Source organism: Scatophagus argus, chromosome 24 (assembly GCF_020382885.2).
Source record: "Scatophagus argus isolate fScaArg1 chromosome 24, fScaArg1.pri, whole genome shotgun sequence".
NCBI classification, from domain to species: Eukaryota; Metazoa; Chordata; class Actinopteri; family Scatophagidae; genus Scatophagus; species Scatophagus argus.
Window position 1 is genome coordinate 12,630,038 of NC_058516.1, and position 22,002 is coordinate 12,652,039.

The following is a 22,002-nucleotide window of genomic DNA, read 5'->3' on the forward strand; positions in this document are numbered from 1 at the left end:
TTTCACCAGGTGTGAGGTGTTCACTGACCAGGAGAGGTCAGAGGAGATGTGGATGCCCAGGAACTTAATGCTGTCCACCCGCTCAACCGCCTTCCCAAGTATACAGACGGGAGCGTGATCGGTCTTCCTGGACCTCCTGTAGTCCACTATGACCTCCTTGGTTTTGCTGATGTCCAGGATGAGGTTGATCCTGGAACACCACTGTGTCAAGTTCTGGACCTCGTCTCTGTAGTGGGTCTCATCATTGTGAGACCCACTACAGTGGTGTCGTCCGCGAACTTAACAACCATGTTTGTGGGGTGGATAGCAGAGCAGTCGTGTGTGTACAGTGTGAATAAGGCAGGGCTGAGTACACTACCCTGCAGCGTGCCAGTGTTGAGGATCAGTGGGGCTGATGTAGACTCCCCTATCCTCACCACCTGGGGCCTGTTGGTGAGGAAGTCCCTGATCCAGGAGCAGAGTGAGTCTGACAAACCCAGGTTGTGGAGTTTCAGGGCCAACATATCTGGGGGGACCGTGTTGAAGGCCGAGCTGAAGTCCACAAATAGCATCCTAACATAGGTGTTAGGATGCTGCAGGTGAGTCAGGGCCGTGCGAAGTGCTAGTGAGACGGCATCCTCCGTAGAACGGTTCTCCCTGTAGGTGAACTGCAGACTGTCCAGGCCAACGGGGATGGCGTCCTTGATGTATCTCAGGAGGATCCTCTCGAAGCACTTCATGATTATAGGGGTCAGAGTGACAGGTCGGTAGTCGTTGAGGCAGGTGATGGTTGATTTCTTTGGCAGAGGCACAATGATGGAGGACTTCAGGCACACAGGGACCGTGGACAGCTGTATGGACAGGTTGAAGATGTCCAGGAAGACTCCTGCCAGTTGGTCAGTGCATGACTTCAGTGTGCGCCCTGACACCTTATCTGGACCTGCAGCCTTGTTGGTGTTGACTCTCCTCAAAGCGGAGGTCACTTGGTGCAGCTGCAGGACGAGAGGCTGCTGCTGCACCTCTGGCTGAGGAAGGTCAGCAGTTCTTCTGCTGCTTGGAGAGTCGAAGCGTGCGAAGAAGCTGTTTAAGGTGTCAGGTAGGGTCAGGTCATGGCTGACCTGCTGGTCATTCCGCTTGTAGTCCGTGATGGTCCTGATGCCTTTCCACATGTTACGTGGATCGTTGTCATTGAAGTGCTCCTCAATGCGCTGCTTGTGCCTGTGTTTTGCCAGCTGGATGCCCTTTTTCAGTTCTTTCCGGGCCCTGCTGTAAGCCAGCCTATCTCCTGACCTATAGGCTGCATCCCGGGCTTTTAGCAGGGGCCACACTGTGCCGTCCACCCATGGTTTTTGATTAGGAAAAACCGTGATTGTCTTTGTGTAATAATGTAATAAAAACACTGCATTTTGATCGAAACTCAAAATTGTAACAGAGGAGACATTTAAAACGTATGAATGATCAAAAACACAAACATTTCTTTTTGTATTTTCCTAATAAACAGGTAAAAAGTTCATCAATATGAAGTGCAGCTGCAGACAGGGGAAAATCCGCTACCACTTTGACCCAGCCCTCGCACTCCTTTCGGTCTGCGGGAGCCGCAGCCACCCCCTCCCCTATCCTCTCTTCTCTCCCCCCTTTTTGTCATCTGCTGTGGTGTACTGTCCACTGACGTACACAAAAATACACATGTACAAAAGACAGGTCCCCCGTCCGCTATGTGTCATCATATTACCATAGCAATGTGTTGAGACTTGGATGCTCATCATGACTGCAAAGTTTCATCCACATTGGATGAAGTATGTTGGAGAAACAGGCAAAAATGCATCCATTTCCTGTGTGTTGGTGAAGGGTCAAGTGGCGGAAGAACAGCCAGACCGTGTAACACAGACCAAAGCTGTTGATAACTCTTTGTCCTTTATGCCTTCAGAGTGACCTGAAAAAATTATCAGCTCAATCAGACGATTCCCTTAGGAGGAGTTTGATAAAGTATGGCGAGTGTGAAATACAAACTGGCGCAGTTTGTCCAAAATGGCGGACTTCCTGTATATTTTAGAGGATACCTCCAAGAGAGAGATTTCTCGTATAGAGACGATACATCTGTGTACCAATTTTCGTGTCTGTAGGTCTTACAGTGACCCAGGTCTTATTCTAGGGGGCGCTGCAGAGCAATTTGGCCCCGTCCGCTTGTGATGACAGAGTTATATGAAAACTGGGACAGGGGCTGATGTAATTACTAAGTTTAAGGCATATTGGATTAATAATTCAAGAAATGCAGCAACTTTCTCCATACTGGCAAAGGATCAACTGTGCAGCGACACACCGTCCCCACCATGTACCTTTCAAAAAAGCTTTTGATAGCTTTTGCTTAATCATGTCCTCAGAACCATGTGACAAAGTTTGGGGTTGATCTGATCATCTCCCTAGGAGGAGTTCCTTCAAGTACAATGTGTGGGAAGAGGAAAATCTGCCAAAACAGAAAGCATACTGCCAATAGGTGGCGCTATGAGTGTATCATCATATTGGCATATCAATCTGTTCAGACTCAGATGGTCATTATAACTGTAAAGTTTCATCCACATTGGATGAAGTATGTGAGAGAAACAGTCTATTTTTGCATTCAAGTGTCTGCACATGTGCAGATGAGTCAAGTGTGTGTGAAGTGTGTGTTCCTGCCTTACCAGGTCCGACCAGTAGGGGGGTTAGTGAGTTAACCTCACTTAAGCACACTTAAGCACACTTATCTGGTTGTCATTACATTGTGGGGTAGCCCCTGAAAATTTGACAGGGCATCCCTGTAGCCATTGTTTCAATGAATTTAATGCTCTCCCAAGTGGGGACCAGGGTTTTGGTCCCCACCAAGATTTTGGTTCCCACACTGTGAGTGTGCTGTCCGATGCTGGTTCCCACCATGTGATAAAGACAAACACACACACACACACACACACACACACACACACACACACACTCCTGTATATATGCACACCTATGTATAGATATACTCTTGCTGCTGTACCTGTGTTATCCCTAGTTAACAGTTAATGTGTGTTGATACAACTTAGATTATAATAGTGTTTGTTAAAAAAGTGATACTTATCTCTGGATGGTTGTTGCTGGTTAATAAATCTCGGTATAGTTTAACCTGTCGTTGTCTGTGGTTATTGTGAATATACTTGTAATAACAACTGGATTCATGACAGTCAGTGCTCGGATTCATCCTTCATAATTTTAAGAGACTGTTATTTCCTATTTATTAATTTGGCTATTGGTCCCTGGTGACAGGGTGGTGCCCTGATTTTTATGTGTATGAAGCGTACACTGATTTTGCTTTAGTGATTATCCCCCATAATCATTGACCCTCTTTTGCCAATAACCAAATTGCTCCTACTAGCGCACAACACTACTAAGAGCTGCAGGAATACAAGGCTCAGCAGAGCTGTGACTCTTTGTCAGCCTAGCTACTTTGTTAAAGAGAAAACATGGGTTGTTCTTGTTTTCCTCTGTTAATGGTGAATAATAAGCTGTTCTGGCTTTACGAAGGGCCTCTTTATATGTCAGTGGACTATCTTTCCAGGCCCTCTGGAATTCAACTGATTTGAAGGAGTACCACTTCCTCTCCATTCGTCTTGATGTTTGCTTCAGTATTCGTATATTTGAATTATACCAAGGAGCTAGCCTCCGATGATTTTTAACTTTCTTTCTCAGTGGGGCAACCATATCTAAAACTGTGTGTAACGTGGCTGCAGTGTTGTTGACAAGGCAATCAGTTTCTGCAGGAGTAATATTTAAATCAGTACACTCTGTTATACTGGTATATGGTGCTGAAGGGAGCTGTGATGGGATTGCATCCCTAAATAGGTCTACAGTATTCTCAGAGAGACATGTGGTATAGTAGACATTTTTGTTGTGTGCTGTAAAGTCTGTTGGAGCTCAAAAGTTAGAAGTGAATGGTCTGAAAGGAGAGGGTTTTGAGGGACAACTAACAGGTTCTTAGTTTCTAGGCCGTAGGTGAGAACCAGATCAAGGGTGTGATTATGGCAGTGTTTTGGTTCATTTACTGTCTGAAGGAAACCTATTGAATCTAAGAGTGAGTTAAAGGCTGACTTAAGACTATCAGAGTCAACATCCATATGAATATTAAAGTCACCCACTATAATGACTTTATCTGTACTGAGCACTAAACTAGATAAGAAGTCTGAAAACTCAGACAGGAACTCTGAGTAAGCAGCAGCAGGTGGGCGATACACAACAACTAATAAAACTGGCTTTTCTGACTTCCAGTTTTGGTGAGACAGGCTGAGAGGGAGACTTTCAAATGAACTATAGATAGATTTAGGTTTGGGGTTAATCTGAAGACTGGAGTGGTAGATTGTTGCCACTCCTCCTCCTCGGCCTGTGTCTCGAGTAACAAGATAGTTATTATAACCAGACGGATTTGGTTCGTTTAAACTAACATACTCTTCATCCCATAACCAAGTCTCAGAATATATCAGACTGATGATCAATAATTAGATCATTGACTAGAACAGGAGGGATTTAGAGTGAAGGGATCGTATATTTAATAATCCACATCTGACTGTCCTATTTTGTGGTTCTAAATAATTGCTAGTTTGTATTTTTATGAGGTTATTTTGGTTAACAGTTCTTAAATTGTGTGCTAGTTGGACTATGGGAGGACGAGGCACTGACACTATTTCTATGGGATTGTTAAACTTAGTATTATTGTGTGCATTTATATTTATTCTACTTTTAATGGAGGGCGGCAGTCCTACAAAAGCAGCAGAGAAGTGTGTAAGACAGGAACTTTGCTTCCTGGCCTCGACCCTGGGTTGTCAGGGGGTTGGTAGTCTAATAAACTTGGCTATATTGGTAGAAATAAGAGCCGCACCACCCCAGGTCAGAATCAGAATCAGAATCAGCTTTATTTGTCAAGTATGTGTGACCATACAAGGAATTTGACTTTGACTATATATATATATATATATATATATACACATGTAGTGCAAACAGTGGAATGATGTAGTGCAAACAGTGTGATGGTTCACACAATGGCAGGTGGTTTACGGGGAGATCAGGGAGACAGCCTGGGGGAAGAAACTGTTTTTGTGTCTGGTAGTCTTGGCATACAGAGCTCTGTAACGCCTACCAGAGGGAAGCAGATCAAACAGTTTGTGAGGGGTCTGCAGTGATGCTTCCTGCCTGTTTTTTGACCCTGGACTGGTATAAGTCCTGGATGGAAGGCAGGTCGGCCCCGATGATTTTTTCTGCAGATCTGATTGTCCGTTGCAGTCTGTTTCTGTCCTGTTTGGTGGCCGATCCAAACCAGACAGTGATGGAAGTGCAGAGAACAGACTGGACGATGGAGGTGTAGAAGATGGTCAGCAGCTCCTGAGGCAGGTTGAACTTCTTCAGCTGTCGCAGAAAATACAACCTCTGCTGGGCCTTTTTCCTGATTAGGTCTACGTGGGACTTCCACTTGAGATCCCGGGCGATTGTAGTTCCCAGGAACTTAAAGGAGTCCACAGTAGACACTGTGTTGTTGAGCATGGTAAGGGGAGGTAAGGTGGGTGGGTTCTTCCTAAAGTCCACTGTCATCTCCACAGTCTTGAGCGGGTTATGCTCCAGGTTGTTCTGACCACACCAGAGGACCAGCTGGTCTACTTCACGTCTGTAGGCAGCCTCATAACCGTCCTTGATGAGGCCAACTACAGTTGTGTCGTCCGCAAACTTAAGTAGTTTAACGGACGGGTCCCCTGAGGAGCAGTCGTTTGTGTATAGGGAGAAGAGCAGCGGGGAAAGAACACACCCCTGGGGGGCGCCGGTACTGATGGTTCTGGTGCTGGAGGTGATGCTCCCCAGCCTCACCTGCTGCCTTCTGTCAGTGAGGAAGTTGTAGATCCACTGAGAGGTGGAGGTCGGCACTGTGAGCTGTGAAGTGCAGTCCCATGTTGACTGCGTCATCCACCGACCGGTTTGCCCGGTAGGCAAACTGCAGGGGGTCAAGCCGAGGGCCTGTGATGAACTTCAGGTGGTTCAGCACCAGTCTCTCAAAGGATTTCATGACCACAGACGTCAGGGCGACGGGTCTGTAGTCATTCAACCCCGTGATGGTGGGTTTTTTGGGGACTGGGATGATGGTGGAACGTTTGAAGCAGGAGGATACTTCACACAGCTCCAGAGATCTGTTGAAGATCTGGGTGAAGATGGGTGCCAGCTGGTCAGCGCAGATTCTCAGGCAGGAGGGGGACACTCCATCAGGTCCGGGAGCCTTCCTGGTCTTCTGTCTCTGAAAGACGGCAGTAGAAGCTGTTCAGCTCCTCTGCCAGTCCCTTGTTACCCACAGGGTGGGGGGATGGGCTCCTGTAGTTGGTGATGTCTCTCAGGCCTTTCCACACTGAAGTAGGGTCGTTGGCTGTCACAGTGTCAGTCAGTTCGTCCAGGTCTGTAGCTGTAAACTCGAAGACACTCCAGTCAGTGCAGTCAAAGCAGGCCTGTAACTACAGCTTTGACTCAGCTGTCCATCTCTTAATTGTCCTCACTACAGGCTTTGCTGATTTTAACTTCTCCCTGTAGGTTGGGATGAGATGGACCATGCAGTGGTCAGAGAGACCCAAGGCAGCACGGGAAACAGAGCGATAGGAGTCCTTTAAAACAGTATAACAGTGGTCCAGCGTGTTAGCATCCCTGGTGGGACACTTTATCTGTTGTCTGTATTTTGGGAGTTCTTGGCTGAGGTTTGCTCTGTTAAAATCCCCAAGAATGATGAGCAGGGAGTCTGGATGTTTAGCCTCCATGTCTGATACCTGGTCAGCTAGGTGTTGTAACGCCTCTGTCACACAGGCCTGAGGTGGAATGTAAACACTGACCAGGATGAACGAGGAGAACTCCCGAGGTGAATAAAATGGTTTACAGTTTATGAATAACGACTCAAGATGAGGACTGCATGATTTCCTTAACACTGTGACATCTTTACACCAACCTTCGTTGACAAAAAAGCACGTTCCACCTCCCCTCTTCTTTCCAGAGAGCTCCGCACGGTCCGCACGGAAGAGCCGGAAGCCGGGCAGCTGGAGAGAAGCGTCCGGGATGTGTTCGCTGAGCCAGGTTTCAGTGAAACACAGGGCGGCGGAGTTCCTAAAGTCGGAGTTTTTGGAGATTAGAAGCAGCAGTTCGTCCATTTTGTTAGCCAGGGAGCGAACATTTGCCAGGTAAATAGACGGGAGTGCCGTGCGTAACCCCCGCTGCCTCAGCCTAACGAGCGCTCCTGCGCGCTTCCCCCGACGGCGTCTCCATCTCCGTGTCATTCCATAGAGAGCCGCTGCGCCTCTGACCAAAAACCCCGGAAAACTTCCAGAATTGTGGAAAAGTGGTGGAAAATTGGGTAGAGATGTATCTCTTATGCTCAAGAGTTCTTCTCTGGTGTATTGAAATGAGAAAACTACCGGAAAACTAACAAAAACTACAAAAAAGATCATCCACAGGGTGGAGAGAAACTCCGAGGCGACCGTCCGCGGCGCCATCTTAGCAAGTACATAGGGTGGGATGAATGCCGTCTCTGCTAATAAGGCCAGGTTTTCCCCAGAAAGTCTCCCAGTTATCTATAAAGGCCACATTGTTTTCTGGACACCACCATGACTGCCAGCGGCGGAGAGATGATATGCGGCTAAACATGTCATCACTGGTCAGATTCGGGGGGGACCAGAGAACGCTACGGAGTCCGACATAGTTTTTGCCAAATTACACACCGACTCCATGTTAACTTTGGTGACCTCAGACTGGCGTAGCCAGGTGTCATTAGTGCCAGCGTGAGTTATAATCTTACTATATTTACTCTTATCTCTCGCCAGCAGCTTTAAATTGCCCGCTCTCTCTCCTGGGATGCATTTGACTATGGTCGCTGGTGTCGGCTTCACATATCGCAAAACAGAATCACCAATAACAAGGGTTGGTTTCTCAGTGGGTTTTGTCGCTGAGTGGGGAAATCGGTTAGACACATGAAGCGGTTGGTGGCGAACCACGGGCCTTTGTTTTGGACTACGCTTCTTTCAAACAACTACCCAACCTCCCTGACTTCCCGGCTGGTTAGGGGCTGCTGGGAGGTGACTGACATCAGCTAAGGCAGGCTGGTCTGCACAGGCTTACTGCAGCTGGCTAGCTGTCGGGGCCACTGGACCACTGGACTATACTCACTTAGCCTCGCCTCCAACGGTATGGAGCCGGGCCTCTAACTCACTTAGCCTCGCCTCCAAAGCTATGAATAAGCTACACTTTCTACACATCTCACTCTCACTAAAGGAGGCAAAGGACGCAGGCAAGTGTATGAGTAGGACAGAGCGGAGCAGAAACAGAAAGTGATGTACACTGTTGGTGTACGTGGTGGTGGTGTGCGTGAAGATGAAACATAGCAGTTGTAATTCTGAGTCCAGGATGTGCTCACTGAGCAGGGTTTAAGTGAAACACAGGGTGGTAGATCTGCTCCATATAACATATATATAGTCCATATTTCTTCTATTTAGGAGCAGCAGTTCATCCACTTTGTTTGCGAGAGAGTGCACATTTGTCAGGTTGACTGATGGAAATGCAACGCGAAATCCCAATTGCCATCTGTCTGCCCTGTCTGCGTCATGTGTAAATGAAATAGAGAGCCGCTGCTCCACTAACTAAAAGTTCGATAAAACTGTCTGGGTCGATTAAACATGGAGAAAGAAAGAAAGTCCCCTTGAACCCCTGATGTTTAACAGTTCTTCCTGTGTGACCTGGGAAGAATTACACAGAACACAAAAAACACACAAAAACAGAAAAGGTCCAACAGAAGGATGTACCAAGGAAAATGTACATAGCACCATCTTGGGAAAAAAGTATTAGTGGTGTATGCTTCAGACCAGTTTACCTTCCCACCTTTTCCTGCAATCTTTTCCTGCTAACATTTACCTCTTTTACTTCACCTGGATTTCAGCTCCTCTCCTCTCATAGCTTGGTCAGACAGGTTGCTGTAGCATTTGAGGTTGAGTTTCTTCATTGTAATAGAGCCTATATCGTCATATCTAGAACACCCTGAGAACCTAGATGAAAGACTTGACCAGGGACTATTGATAGTTTCATCAGCTCATTTTTTATGGCATCCAGTAAAGACGTCTGTGTCAGCCATACTAGTCTATGAAACACAACAGCTGATGATACAGTCTTTCCCCGTGTCACAAGTCTTTGTCAGTGAGCTGTCAAAGTAGAATAAATAAGAGCCCTGAAATCCTGGTGCTCTACACACTCCACACTACTGTCTTTTGTAAGGCCACTAAAGGGATAGCCAAGGCATTGCCCATGCCCATGCACATGAAATCAGTCAGGTGGTTCTACAGCAATCTTTTTGTTCTTTTCCCTAACTCTGTAGGAGGTCACAACATTTGTCTGGGGACAAGACATGCACATGCATACACACACCTGTATGTAGAAGTGCTGAGATGAATGTGATCAGGGACCCCATGACTTTCCATTCTGGAGGCTGTGTTAACCGTATCTCCAAACAGGCAGTAGCGAGGCATCTTCTCCCCCACCACCCCAGCTAACACTGGACCAGTATGGAGACCCACACGGATCTGAAACATACATACACACGAGTTCATGCATAAATTAGCCAGAACTTTAAAGCCACGGGTACTAATCAGTTACAGAAATGGCTTAATGTTATGGGTGATTTGGGTGGGCCCTTCTCAGATCTGCCATTTTGCTACCATTATTAATGTTACAAATATTGCTATCATAATCGCCATAGTATCTTCTGTATTCTTCATTGTCATTATCATTATCTGCAGTTCCAATACTTCTGGTGTTATTGTTGTTGCTATGCATCTCTGCTTGTGTGCTCCTTCTCACGCCCCACCCTACTCTCCCTCTCTCTTTGTCTGTCTATCTCTCGCTCTCTCTCTTTCTCTCTCTCTCAACCCAACCGGTCAAGGCAGATGGCCGCCCATCTTGAGACAGGGTCTGCTCTGAGGTTTCTGCCTTTTAGAAGGCAAACCTGGAATCCTCTTGCTATGAGGCAACAGTGCTAACCACTGCACCACCGTGCCGCCCTGTTGTGAATTGGCGCTATATAAATAAACTGAATTGACTTTGACCAGACATTAGCCAGCAGCATCCTGGTGAGCACTTTAAGTGGACATAACTTTAACTGTCAGAACTGCAATTATTGCAGTCACATTGCAGCTGCTAGCTGGTTCTTCCTGCAGCTGTTTTTGGCCTGCCTAATTGCGTACTTGAGTTCACACTGAGCTGTTTTCTGCTGTTCTGTCCCAGAAAAGAAAGCCCTCTTCTTTTGGTTCAGCAGGGCTTTAAGCTCAGGGGTCACCCAGGACTTGTTAGAGAAACACCGTACCCTCCAGGATGGCAAAGTGTTCTCCACACACAAGTTAATGTAGTCTGTAATGCTGTCAGTTAGGTCATTGATGTCATCACCATGAGAGCTGTAAAGTGTCTCCCAGTCTATAGTTTGGAAACAGTTTCTCACTGGCCTCATCAGTCCATGCTTTCACAGACTTCTTTGGCCTTGTTGATGCCTGCCGTTAGTTCTTTCCTCGCCACTCTCAGTGCTGATGCCTCACCTGCCCTGAACGCAGCATCCCTAGCAGAGCTCTCACCTCAGCGTTCAGCCAGGGTTTCTGGTTGGGAAAGAAGGTTACTTTCCTGGTGGTGGCGACATCATCAGCGCACTTGGTGATAAAGCCGAGGATGGAGGAGGTGTATTCCTCCAGGTTCACATCTTCCTCATATGTAGCTGCTTCTCTGAAGACCTGCCAGTCTGTGCACTGGAAGCAGTCCTGGAGCACCGAGGCTGCATCACTGGGCCACACAGTGACAGTCTTCTTTGTTGGCCTGATCCGTCTCAGCAGGGGGCGATAAGCTGGCGCCAGCAGGTTGGAGATGAGGTCGGAAAGGCCAAGGTGGGGGCAAGGAAGAGCTCTGTATGCATCGCGGATGTTGGTGTACACATAGTCCAAAGTGTTGTTTCCCCCGTGTGGGTATGGTGACATGCTGAAAAAACCAGAGTGTCCGTCATTTTCACGTGATTAAAGTCCCCCGCAACCACGTAAAACGCCTCCGGGTGCCTATTCTGCAGCGAACTAATAGATTCATGTAGCTCCTGTAGCGCTTCGCTAGCATTAGCACCCGGTGGGATGTAAACAATGGTGACGAACACCGCGGTGAACTCCAGAGGCATATGGTACGGCCGACATTTCACTGTCACACAAGTTCTATCGCCTCAGAGTAGTAGGCTTTTATCAGTCCACAATTTGTACACCAACCTTGGCCCCAAAGAGAGTTGGAATTGGTGGTTTCCTCGCTTTAGTTTTTGGGCACATCGTTTCCTCCTGCCAGCCACTCCCCGTACTCTGCTGTGCCACTCTGTTGTCCTCAGGAGCCCCTGTCTTCCAAGTGCAGATTTCAGCTTCGGTGAGATCGTAATAACCGAACTATCTCTGATGAGCATAAGTTCGGTTGGGCTATACTTCACACGCGGATTTAGCTCTGAACTAGTGCTAAAAATGGGGGGCGGGGTACACCCTGGACTGGTCGCCAGTCAATCGCAGGGCCAACACACAAAGACAGACAACCACACACTCTCGCACTCACACCTAGGGGCAATTTAGAGTAGCCAATTAACCTAATGTGCATGTTTTTGGTATTGTGGGAGGAAGCCGGAGTACCAGGAGAAAACCCACGCAGGCACAGGGAGAACATGCAAACTCCACATAGAAGGGCCCAGACCGAGATTCGAACCTGGAACCCTCTTGCTATGAGGTGACAGTGCTAACCACTGCACCACCGTGCCAGCCTACAAAAGGTTCATCCGTGTGAAGAGTGGAAGATAGAGAGGCTCGATAGAAGTCTCCACTGATAAGCAGGAGGGACTGTGGGTGCTGTGTCTGCATCCTGGTCACTGCACTGTGGAGCAACTCACACAATAATGTGCAAAAACTCTCTTGGGATATAATAAGACTGAATGCCAACAGCAAGTAACTCGATGTCTTCAGCGCAGACCTGTTCCTTAACAGAGACTTGCCCAAGTTGCACCATTTCTCATTAATAAACACTGCCAGCCCCTCGCCTTTCCGCTTAGCACAGTTTTCCGCTCTCCGGTCAGCACGAACAAGTTTAAAACCATCCAGAGAAACCAGATCCAGTATCAACCCATTCAGCCAGGTCTCAGTGAAATGCATAAGGCTGCTCTCCCTGTACACCCTTTGCAGCTGAATCAGTGCCATAAGCTCGTCGGTTTTATTGGAGAGGGAGGTAGATATGCTCTGTACCTCCATTTCCTCTCCTGGATCTTTCATCCCGCTCTGCAGCCTCTCCTTTTCCTCCGTATTTCCACAGGGATCTCTGGTTTCTCCGTATAGAGAAGAACATGGCCGCGTAGAGCTAACAGCTGATCCCTGGTGTAACAATAGAACAATGGCTGGAGCTGAAGGGGTCCCCCAGGGGAGTGCACAAAAGTAAACAAACAGCAATAAACAAAACTAATAAAAGTGGTGTCCCTGTTTGAACATTTGCGACAGGAATTGACCACATTAAACAAAACAGGTAAACCACCCCCAAAAGGTAGAAAAAAATAAAAAGAAGAGAAGAGACGGCGGAGCTGCCACAACTTGCTGCTGCTTCTGCAGCACCATTTTGGATGCTCTCTGGATGGATGGATAGAAGTGCACTCAAGAGGCAATGATGTCAGTGTTGGTCGTGGTTTCAGTTGCAGCACAAGACACTTCTGGCTATATCAGACATCACTTGGCAAGTGTGCAGAGGTGCAACAGATTTTCAACAAGAAAAGTAGCTTGATATTCAGGAAAAACATTAAAACTGACTAACTAAAAAAAGATCTTTATAGGCAATGACAAGAAGATACCATGTTTCTCTTTTTGTCTTGATATATATGGTCAAAATATTGGGGTAAAAATAAAGTTAATAAATTATGTAGCGCGTTTATAAATTTTACCTGTATTGGTTTGCCTGACACAGGGTTTGTGACCTCTCTGGCTGCAATCCTCATAGCCAGTGCAAAGTTTGCCACTCTGAAAGCATGGGTTCCTGTCGGGACTGGAACGCCACCCACCACCATGTATGCATCACCAATAGTCTCAACCTTTAGGAAACCATTGAATTGTGAAACATGAATTCCAAATGCAAAGATACAAACTTTCTATGAAGACAACATCTCTAGTGCATTATGGGAGCATTTATAATGTATTATAATGCATTCATAGTGCTTATGAACATACATAAACAATATATTCTGATGCACTATATTCAGTCAAAAGACCTTATAATGTTACTTATGGTAAATTTTAAGGTTAAATATTTTATGGCTGCTCATGCTCAAGTCATTTTGACCACCTTCACTCACCTATATACACATCAGCGCACACATCATCAACTTGTGTGAGCTGTGTTTGCTGTACTTTGTCAATTGTTAATTTATTTTACCTTTATATTTTTATGTAACTGTTTTTGCACACTTCTTGCTTTTTGCACTTTTTTTCTGTTCATGTGAGCTGCCATGACAAGTGAATTTCCCCACTGCGGGATCAATAAAGTTCATATTATCTTATCTTATAGTATTTTACAATATTCCATGCAATATCAAAAATCATTGTATGGGTTGAGTAAAGTGAACTACATATTAATGCACCCATAATGCACATTGTATTATAACCTTTCATTGTTGGTGCTAAGCGCAATCCTAACCCTAAACCTAGTTCTGACATATGACATTAAAACTGAACATTTAATATTTTTACCTAAGCGCTACATTCTGTATGGACGCATTCCCATGAAATCTTTAAAATAAACAAATAAAGTCATTCTGGATATGTATCCAAGTTCCATAATGTTGAACTAATTATATTAATTTTCTGTTGCAACTGAAACAGGACAGGAAGAAGTCAAAACAACAGAAATCATAACCAGAGTGACTCTCTGCTTGTGTTCACGTGTGTCAAATGCAGGACCTGTTATTTCTTTTAGTTAGTCTGGGTCTTTAAATTAGCTACTGATATATAGAATACCACACAAACAGGGAGAAAATATACCTATTACACACAAATTCTGAATAAGCACGGGTGTGAAATGGTGGAGAGAGCAACCTCATAACACATCAGTGCATTTTAGCTTGAACACAATACGTTCTTTATTAAAATGTAAATAGCCTTTCTTGACCTCATCTAGAAATATCCATTTATATGTACTACAATAATTAATCCTAAATCTCTAATGGAGATGACAATCACAGATAATACCTTGTAGATGTCATGTACATTGGTGAGTTGGTCAAACTTGGAGTACATGGAGTTGAGCATGTGAACGATATGGATGGGCTCACAGGCAGCACAGATGTTTGTAAAAGTTACCACATCACTGAACAAAACAGTGGATGTCTCAAACTCCCCTGAAAAAGACAGTGATAGACTGTGACAGAGCAGCAGACAGATATAAAGAGACAGACAACTGAGTTGATAGAAAGACTGACCTACCTGCCTTTACGCTCTTCCCATCCTTAAGCTGATTGGCGATGTGTCGTGGCAGCATGGCATACAGCAGAGTCTCTGTCTTTTTTTTTTCAGCCTCTAGGTGCTGCGACAGGATTCTCAGTTCCTCCTAGAACACACACACACAGACAGAAATACAATTCAAGCCTTATAGTGTCCTGGTAGTACTCTTTGACTCTTGACTCTATTCCACTTTTCCAACAAGTTATTCTGTATTAGCTGTATCTTCAAACAAATTAAAGCCTGCAGTGCAGTTTAGCACTCAGCTCATCACTGTGATATAAGCTCAGTGGATTGCTTCGATTATGATACAATTATGCTTCTCTTTATCTTCTAGGTTTTATACTTTTTAAGACATTTAGCTTTTTTCAGCATTTTATTACAATAGATGTTAAAAAATTGACAATGTTTAGCTTCCAACTTTAGGTAGAGCCACTCAGCTTCCATTTTTGCCAGTTTTATTTTTATCTTCCAGATTTTTTACTAGTGCATTGGATCTTAGCTTTATGGTTTTTCTGGCAGTTTATTTCACATTTTTACATTTTCAGCAAGGCTTTGACATGGCAATTATATAAGTCAGCATTCACACAGCATTTTCTGCATTAAATGCATTTCTTTACTTATAGTTATTCAGAGGAGTGAAATGAATCTTATGGTTCGGACTCAAGTCACAAATATAATTGTAACATTAAACTCATCTTGACAAAATCAAAAAAAGACTTGTAGCTCAGCTTTGACACTAATGCAATGACTTGTGACTCTTGTACTTAAATCTTTTGACTCAAAAAATGCATGATACCATCCACCATGCTCCTAGCCCAAAGATTAAAAAGTATGTTAAAAAGCAGCCTTCGTTTCTAGAATCAAATAATGCTGAAGACATGAGTCCAAAGTTAACATACACCAAGCACCAACTGCAGATAGATTTTCTGTTTGATATTTTGGTTATTTACACTGCAGTGTTTTGGTGCCATTTATGGTGTGCTGCTTCTGTGCTCTGCCATCTGTTTGTGTCAGCGTTGGATGCACACAAAGGAATAGGGACTTCAAGGTGCAAATTGCAGTATTTAAAATGATGAGATGCACCAACTTCATTTTGAAATTTGAAATTATACAAACACTGGTAAGTTTCAGTTCTATGAGTAGCATGAGTGAGATGTCTCACTATGTGATAGGCCCGCTAGCATATTCACAGGAGAAGGTGCACCACATACAAGCAAGATGCACTACATTTAGCCATAGTCAAAGTGAACAACAAAACCCCTTTTTAGAGACAATGTTTTCATATAGTGTCCTCTAGTGGTTCAAAAGGCTGTCTAGTGAGGGACTCCAGAATAACAGACAGGAGGTCACACAGACTGGCAGCAGCCTCCATGCACCTTTCATGAACCAACAGAAAAGGGAATGCTGGCCTGTGGGTTTACCAGCAAACCCAACATAGCAAAGAAATAACAGCCAAGTAAACTTGACAGCAGAAAAGGCGTTCTTACTGGGCTTTCTGTTAAAGTCATAAACAGAGTTAGATGCTCTGGTATTCTAAATTGTATTTACAACTTTCTCTGACAGCCCAGTATGACACAAATTAAACCACTCATGAGTCTGAGAGGAAATTTCTACAGGCTTGGCCCAAACAACATGTTGATGTGCTTAGTACAATGACAATAAAGTATCTACTCATCTATCTATCTCGGATTGGAGAGATCACATCCAGCAGGGGAAATGCATATAATGGAACACGCGGCCACTTATGTGTGAGTCATTCACTCTCATTCCTAAATTCTGAATCCCTGGGATGTGTGTTGTTTTCACAGTAGAGATAAGCATCGCTCCACAAAATCAGTTTGCCTGCCAGAGTGCACAACTGTTGGGAGTGAAGACTGCCCTGACAGTTGATGTAGGCTAGCATGGTCATGTCTGTTCTCATCAACATATGATGCCTGATGGAGACACATGCTCCAAACTCTGTTTGCCATTCTGCCCTTGAGCACGCCACCCCAGCCCAAAAGAGTGGCTATCTATTGCATATCTATTCTATATATCTAGAATGCAATGTCATTAAAGTCCCTGTTCGTCAGATCAGGTGTTTTGTATTGTATTGTATATGTAGTGCATCTCAATACATATATACACCATATATAAATAGACACACCTATATGTCAGATGTATATAAGCATTCACACCTACAATGTTTATTATGCATTTATAAAGGAAGTCCCAAACTTAAAACTGTTATTATTTCTTAAAAGTCTTTCCTGAACTTTCATATTATGCTGACCCTGCTCCTACTCTCCTGAGCCCAACATTAGGCCAAGTTGGGCACAGTCCAGCATGCCGCCGCTTGAACTTCCACTGCATGCTAAGCAACATAGAGCATGCTGGAAATCATATGGAGAGTAGAGAGTAGCTGCTGTTCTCGTTATTTACTTTAACTGAATTCAAAGTTAATTTCTTTTCCCAAACAAATGTGCATTAAATAAGTCTATTCTTGACTGATCACAAGAGGAGCTTGTTTGGTTTTATTATAAGGACTCTGCAGTTATATCAATGGACAAATAATGACTGGTTGGTTTAATAATTCATATTAATGCTATATTTCCATGGTATTTGAGTTAAATTTTCCACTGCACCTAATTTTACTAAACTGCAGACGCCACAAGACTAGTAGTCCTGTTTAAGACTAGTGATTTGTTCTATTTTTCTTTGATTGTTTTCTTAGTGGTCCTGTCGTAGAAGTATAAGGCAGATGAGGGCTGCTACCTCAGTCAGGAGCCTATAAACTAAGGTACTGTAATATTTATAGCCTATCAAAGACCATATCGATGTAGGTTCTCAATCATCTGGGTCATGTAGTTGAACTGCTAGAAGCTAGGGCAACCATATATCTTATAGGTTGTTGAAGACGTTTCACCCTTCATCCAAAGGCTTCTTCACTTATACACTTACAACAACAAGCTGTGGGTAACCAAGGACATCAAAGCCATCCTCAATGACAAGAAGAGCAGGCAATAGGGAGGAGGTGAGAGCTATTCAGCGAACCCTGAGATTAAAGATCAGGGAGGCAAAGGAGAGGTACCGGAGGAAGCTGGAGTGGAAACTCCAGCAGAGCAACATGAGAGAGGTGTGGAGTGGCATGAGGACCATCACAGGTTACGGGCCACAGGTTGCGGAGGATTTGATGGCGGTGTGGAACGGGTGAATGAGCTGAATCAGTTCTTTAACAGATTTGACACAGGGACCCCAATTCACGCTTCAAACGACTCCTCAGCAGTACGGTTGCAGCAACTAGCCACTCCAGCCTCTCTCCCTCCATCCACATTCCATCTGGATGGCCTCACTCACACCTCGTCCCCAGAAGCCTGGGTGGACCACTCTCACCTGGGTACCACATGCACTCCTCCCCCACCCACCACCTTAACGATGACCTTCACAGCTGACCAGGTGAGAAGACAGCTGCAGAGACTCCATGCAGGCAAAGCTGCAGGCCCAGATGGTGTGAGCCCCAGGGTCCTGAAAGCCTGTGCCCCCCAGCTAAGCAAGTATTCAGAGGGTCCCCGTTGTGTGGAAGATGTCATTCCTCGCTCTGATGTCACACATCATGAAAACCCTGGAAAGACTCGTCCTAGAACAGCTCCGGCCCATGGTTCAACCACTTCAGGATCCCCTTCAATTCGCCTACCAGCCCCGCCTTGGAGTGGACGATGCCATCATCTACCTGCTGAACACCCACCTGGACAAGCCGGAAAGCACTGTGAGAATCATGTTCTTTGATTTCTCGAGTGCGTTTGACACCATCAGGCCGGCTCTGTTGGCTGAGAAGCTGACAGCAATGGAGATGGATGCCCCACTGGTGTCCTGGATCGCAGACTATCTGACGGGCAGACCGCAGTATGTAAGCCTGAAGTGCTGCTTGTCAGATGAAGTGATCAGCAACACCGGGGCTCCACAGGGGACTCTCTCCCTTCCTCTTCACTATCTACACCACAGACTTTAAGCACTGCACAGAGTCCTGCCATCTTCAGAAATTTTCTGATGACTCTGCAGTGGTTGGGTGTACTGGGGGGGATGAGAGAGAGTACAGGACGGTAGTGGACAACTTTGTCACATGGAGCGGGAAAAACCACCTACAGCTCAATGTGACAAAGACCAAGGAACTGGTGGTGGACCTGAGGAGGACTAAGGCTCCAGTGACCCCTATCAACATCAAAGGGGACACTGTGGAGGTGGTGGAGGAGTACAAATACCTGGGGGTGTACTTAGACCACAAACTAGACTGGTGCAAGAACGTGGACATGGTCTACAGAAAGGGCCAGAGCCGCCTCTACTTTCTGAGGCGCCTGAGGTCCTTCAACATCTGCAGGACGATGCTGAGGATGTTCTATGAGTCAGTGGTGTCCAGTGCCATCACATATGCTGCTGTCTGGACACCAACAGACTCAATAGAATCATCAAGAAGGCCAGTCATGTTGTGGGAGAGGAACTGGACTCTCTGACAGTGGTGTCTGAGAGGAGGATGTTGTCCAAAATAAGAACTATACTGGACTTTCCCTCTCACCCTCTCCACAATGTGCTGATCAGCTACAGGAGCTCGTTCAGCAACAGACTCATACTCCCACGATGCACCACAGAGCGACACAGGAAATCATTCCTGCCTGTCGCCATCAAACTGTTAAACTCAGCACTGTGACCACACACTCACTCACTTTATATATACAATGTATATATTGGTTTTTTAGACATGTACATACCTGCATTTTAAAAAATTTTTAAAAAACTTGAATACACTGTAAATACCTGTACTTTGAGATTTTAGTTTTTTGTTTATCCTATCTTTATTGTTTATCCTATTTTTATACTCCGCACTTTTCTCCTTTCTTGGTCGGGAATACTGCATGTGTAAGAACAAGAATTTCCCTTCAGGGATAAATAAAGGAATTCTGATTCTGATTCTGATTCTGAGAAATCCCAAGAGATGAGCACCCGCAGAAACTTGGTGCTGCGCACCCTCTCCACAGCAGCACCGTCGATGGTCAGTGGGGGATGCTGTGAATGTCCTCTCTTGAAGTCGACCACAATCACTTTGGTCTTCCTCACATTCAGGAAGAGATTGTTGTCTTCACAACAATCTCACAGACTCAACATTGACTTCAATATATTATTAAAATTATTATCTCTATGATTGCAGTCTAATCTCCCATCTATTATTTGAATCAGTTGAGCCGCCATATTGAACCCAATGAGACATGTCACTTACGCGACCTCATCCACCATCTTTGCTCTCTCGCCCTCCCTCTCTCTTTCACACACACGCACACACCACGTGTTCTTTTAATCTGTTGTAATGTAGTTGCTTGAATTTATTGTTTAGATGTAGTCTTTGTGTTTAATGTAAATTTTTATATATAAATTCTGTTATAGCTTAACTGGTTGTTGTTTGTGATCATTTGCATATTGGTGTGACAGATGCTGGATTCTGACAGATCTGACTGGTAATAGGGTGGTGCCCCGTAATTGACAATCTAATTGGTGCCTAGTGTGAGGTTGTCTTGCACAACATAATTTGTGCCCTGTAATTGAAATTAGTTGTCAACAATTTTATCACTCTTAATGATTATCTGTGATAATCACTAAAAATCTGCTCCTACCTATACAGTCTTCCACCTGGTATTGACATGCAAGGTGTATCTAGATACATTATCAAAATGACATATGGTTGTAGTTCTGTGCATTTACACATGGTCAGTTTTTTCTCAAAAAAACCAATCCAGACTGTATTTCCAGGCTCTCTCCAGGCTGGGCCTAATGTAGCTATGCCTTTGTCACAGCTCTGAACAACTGTCACTCCCCATGTACAGAAGGTGTCTGTGGAAAGTAATTTTTTGCTTAGACAGATGGTTCCCTGCCCATTTGTATTTTTGTATTACAGCTTTACGTGCACAGAAGTCATTCTGCATGTTCTGTTACCATCATGGCAAATCAGATACAGCCTTAAGCTCATATTTGTCTCTACCGTAATACTGTAATACTCTGTAATAAAGATAAACACCATCATATCATTTGAGCTGCTTCTTATCAGGTTTATGGACATGGACAGCAAGACTCACACAAAAGACTGCACGAGCTAAAAACAGCTTACCTACCTTTTTCCTTTCCAGTTGGTTGGTGAGCTCCATCTCAGCTAAACGTTGTTGGTTGAGGAGAATCAGGTCTCTGGTGACGTCATGCTGAGCCAGGTCAGCCAGATGGAGACCAACATCTTGAAGTTCTTGAAGGCTTCTTAGTTTCGGAGAACACAGATACAACATACAGCCAAGGGTCTCCATCCACAACATCTGACCTATGGATAAAATGAGTACAGGTTAACCAATGGAGAGGAAGCAATTTAGATACTGCTCTTGGGCACCTACAGCCTTACTCAATTTCCGTTCATCACAGCTTTTATGTGTTTAATCCTATTAGTTCCCTGGTGACATAAGGTCAAAAAGAACTACCTCTTTCAAACCATTTTGAAGACACCTAAGCTTTACCCAAATATGGTGACATGACACTATTGAGGCTGATTTGCTCAGCACTTCTGGTGTTGCTCAACACAAATTAGTTGTGGGTCGACTTGGAGTAAAACACTATTCTACTTTTTTTTATCAAAGCTTGAGCTATTATCTGAAAACTGGTATTCCTTAAAAAAAATCTCACAGTGTGATTGAATAGTGTTACTAATATCACCATGGAGATAGGAGCTTTCATTCTTTTCTGAGCATCAGCATCCACAGAAGCAGTCATCAGCAGCTCCTGGGAGGCCGAAAGGACATTGGCCGCTCAAATTGCCTTCACCAGGCTAAATCACAGTAGACATTTACTGAACTAAAATATTTTCATGTCAGCTTAACAAGCTCGTAGCTTGTATTTGATTCGTTGATTTTAACTTGTGTGTCTATATGTGAAGGAGTTTAGCAGGTTGCCGAACTCACAGAAAAGTGTTTCATGCTACAAGAAGTAGTTAAGTTCATTTAGCCAGCATTAACATGGGTAGATAGGCATAACCGTTGGAAGGCTCTACTTTGTGTATGTTGTCACAGAAGAGACGTAATGTGTCACCTGTTCCTGCAGCATTACTGCAGTGTCTTGCATTCTTCTACAGCAGAGTTGTGTGAAACGCTGCTTACCACAGATAAATGTTATCAGCAAAAACACTGAGTTAGCTATATAACAGTGGACAGCAAGGAATCTGTTTTTCTTAACTGGCCCACACAGAGCCCTGCCCTCAACCCCACTGAACACCTTTGGGATGAGCTAGAATGGAGATTGTGAGCCATGCCTTTTCATCCAAAATCAGTGCCTGACCTCACTATTGCTTTATTGCATGAATGGACAAAACTTCCCACAGAAACATTTCAAAATCTTGTGGAAAACCTAACCAAAAGAGTGAAAGCTGTTATACCTGCAAAGCTAATGGTCAGGTGCTCCAATACTTTTGTCTACATTTTATATTTCA

At 44.7% G+C, this 22,002-nt stretch overlaps 1 protein-coding gene across 1 annotated transcript in view; it reads right to left on the reverse strand.

Annotated features, from left to right (window-relative positions):
* Positions 1 to 22,002, reverse strand: part of LOC124055523 (guanylate cyclase soluble subunit beta-2-like) — a 44,785-nt gene that overhangs the window by 19,999 nt on the left and 2,784 nt on the right. Inside the window, exons 4-8 of the mRNA XM_046382408.1 lie at positions 20,651 to 20,847; positions 14,499 to 14,622; positions 14,265 to 14,413; positions 12,965 to 13,111; positions 9,415 to 9,569 (exon numbers count right to left, since the gene is read on the reverse strand). Coding sequence (XP_046238364.1) covers positions 9,415 to 9,569; positions 12,965 to 13,111; positions 14,265 to 14,413; positions 14,499 to 14,622; positions 20,651 to 20,847 — 772 coding nt within the window. The remainder of the gene's footprint in view (positions 1 to 9,414; positions 9,570 to 12,964; positions 13,112 to 14,264; positions 14,414 to 14,498; positions 14,623 to 20,650; positions 20,848 to 22,002) is intronic.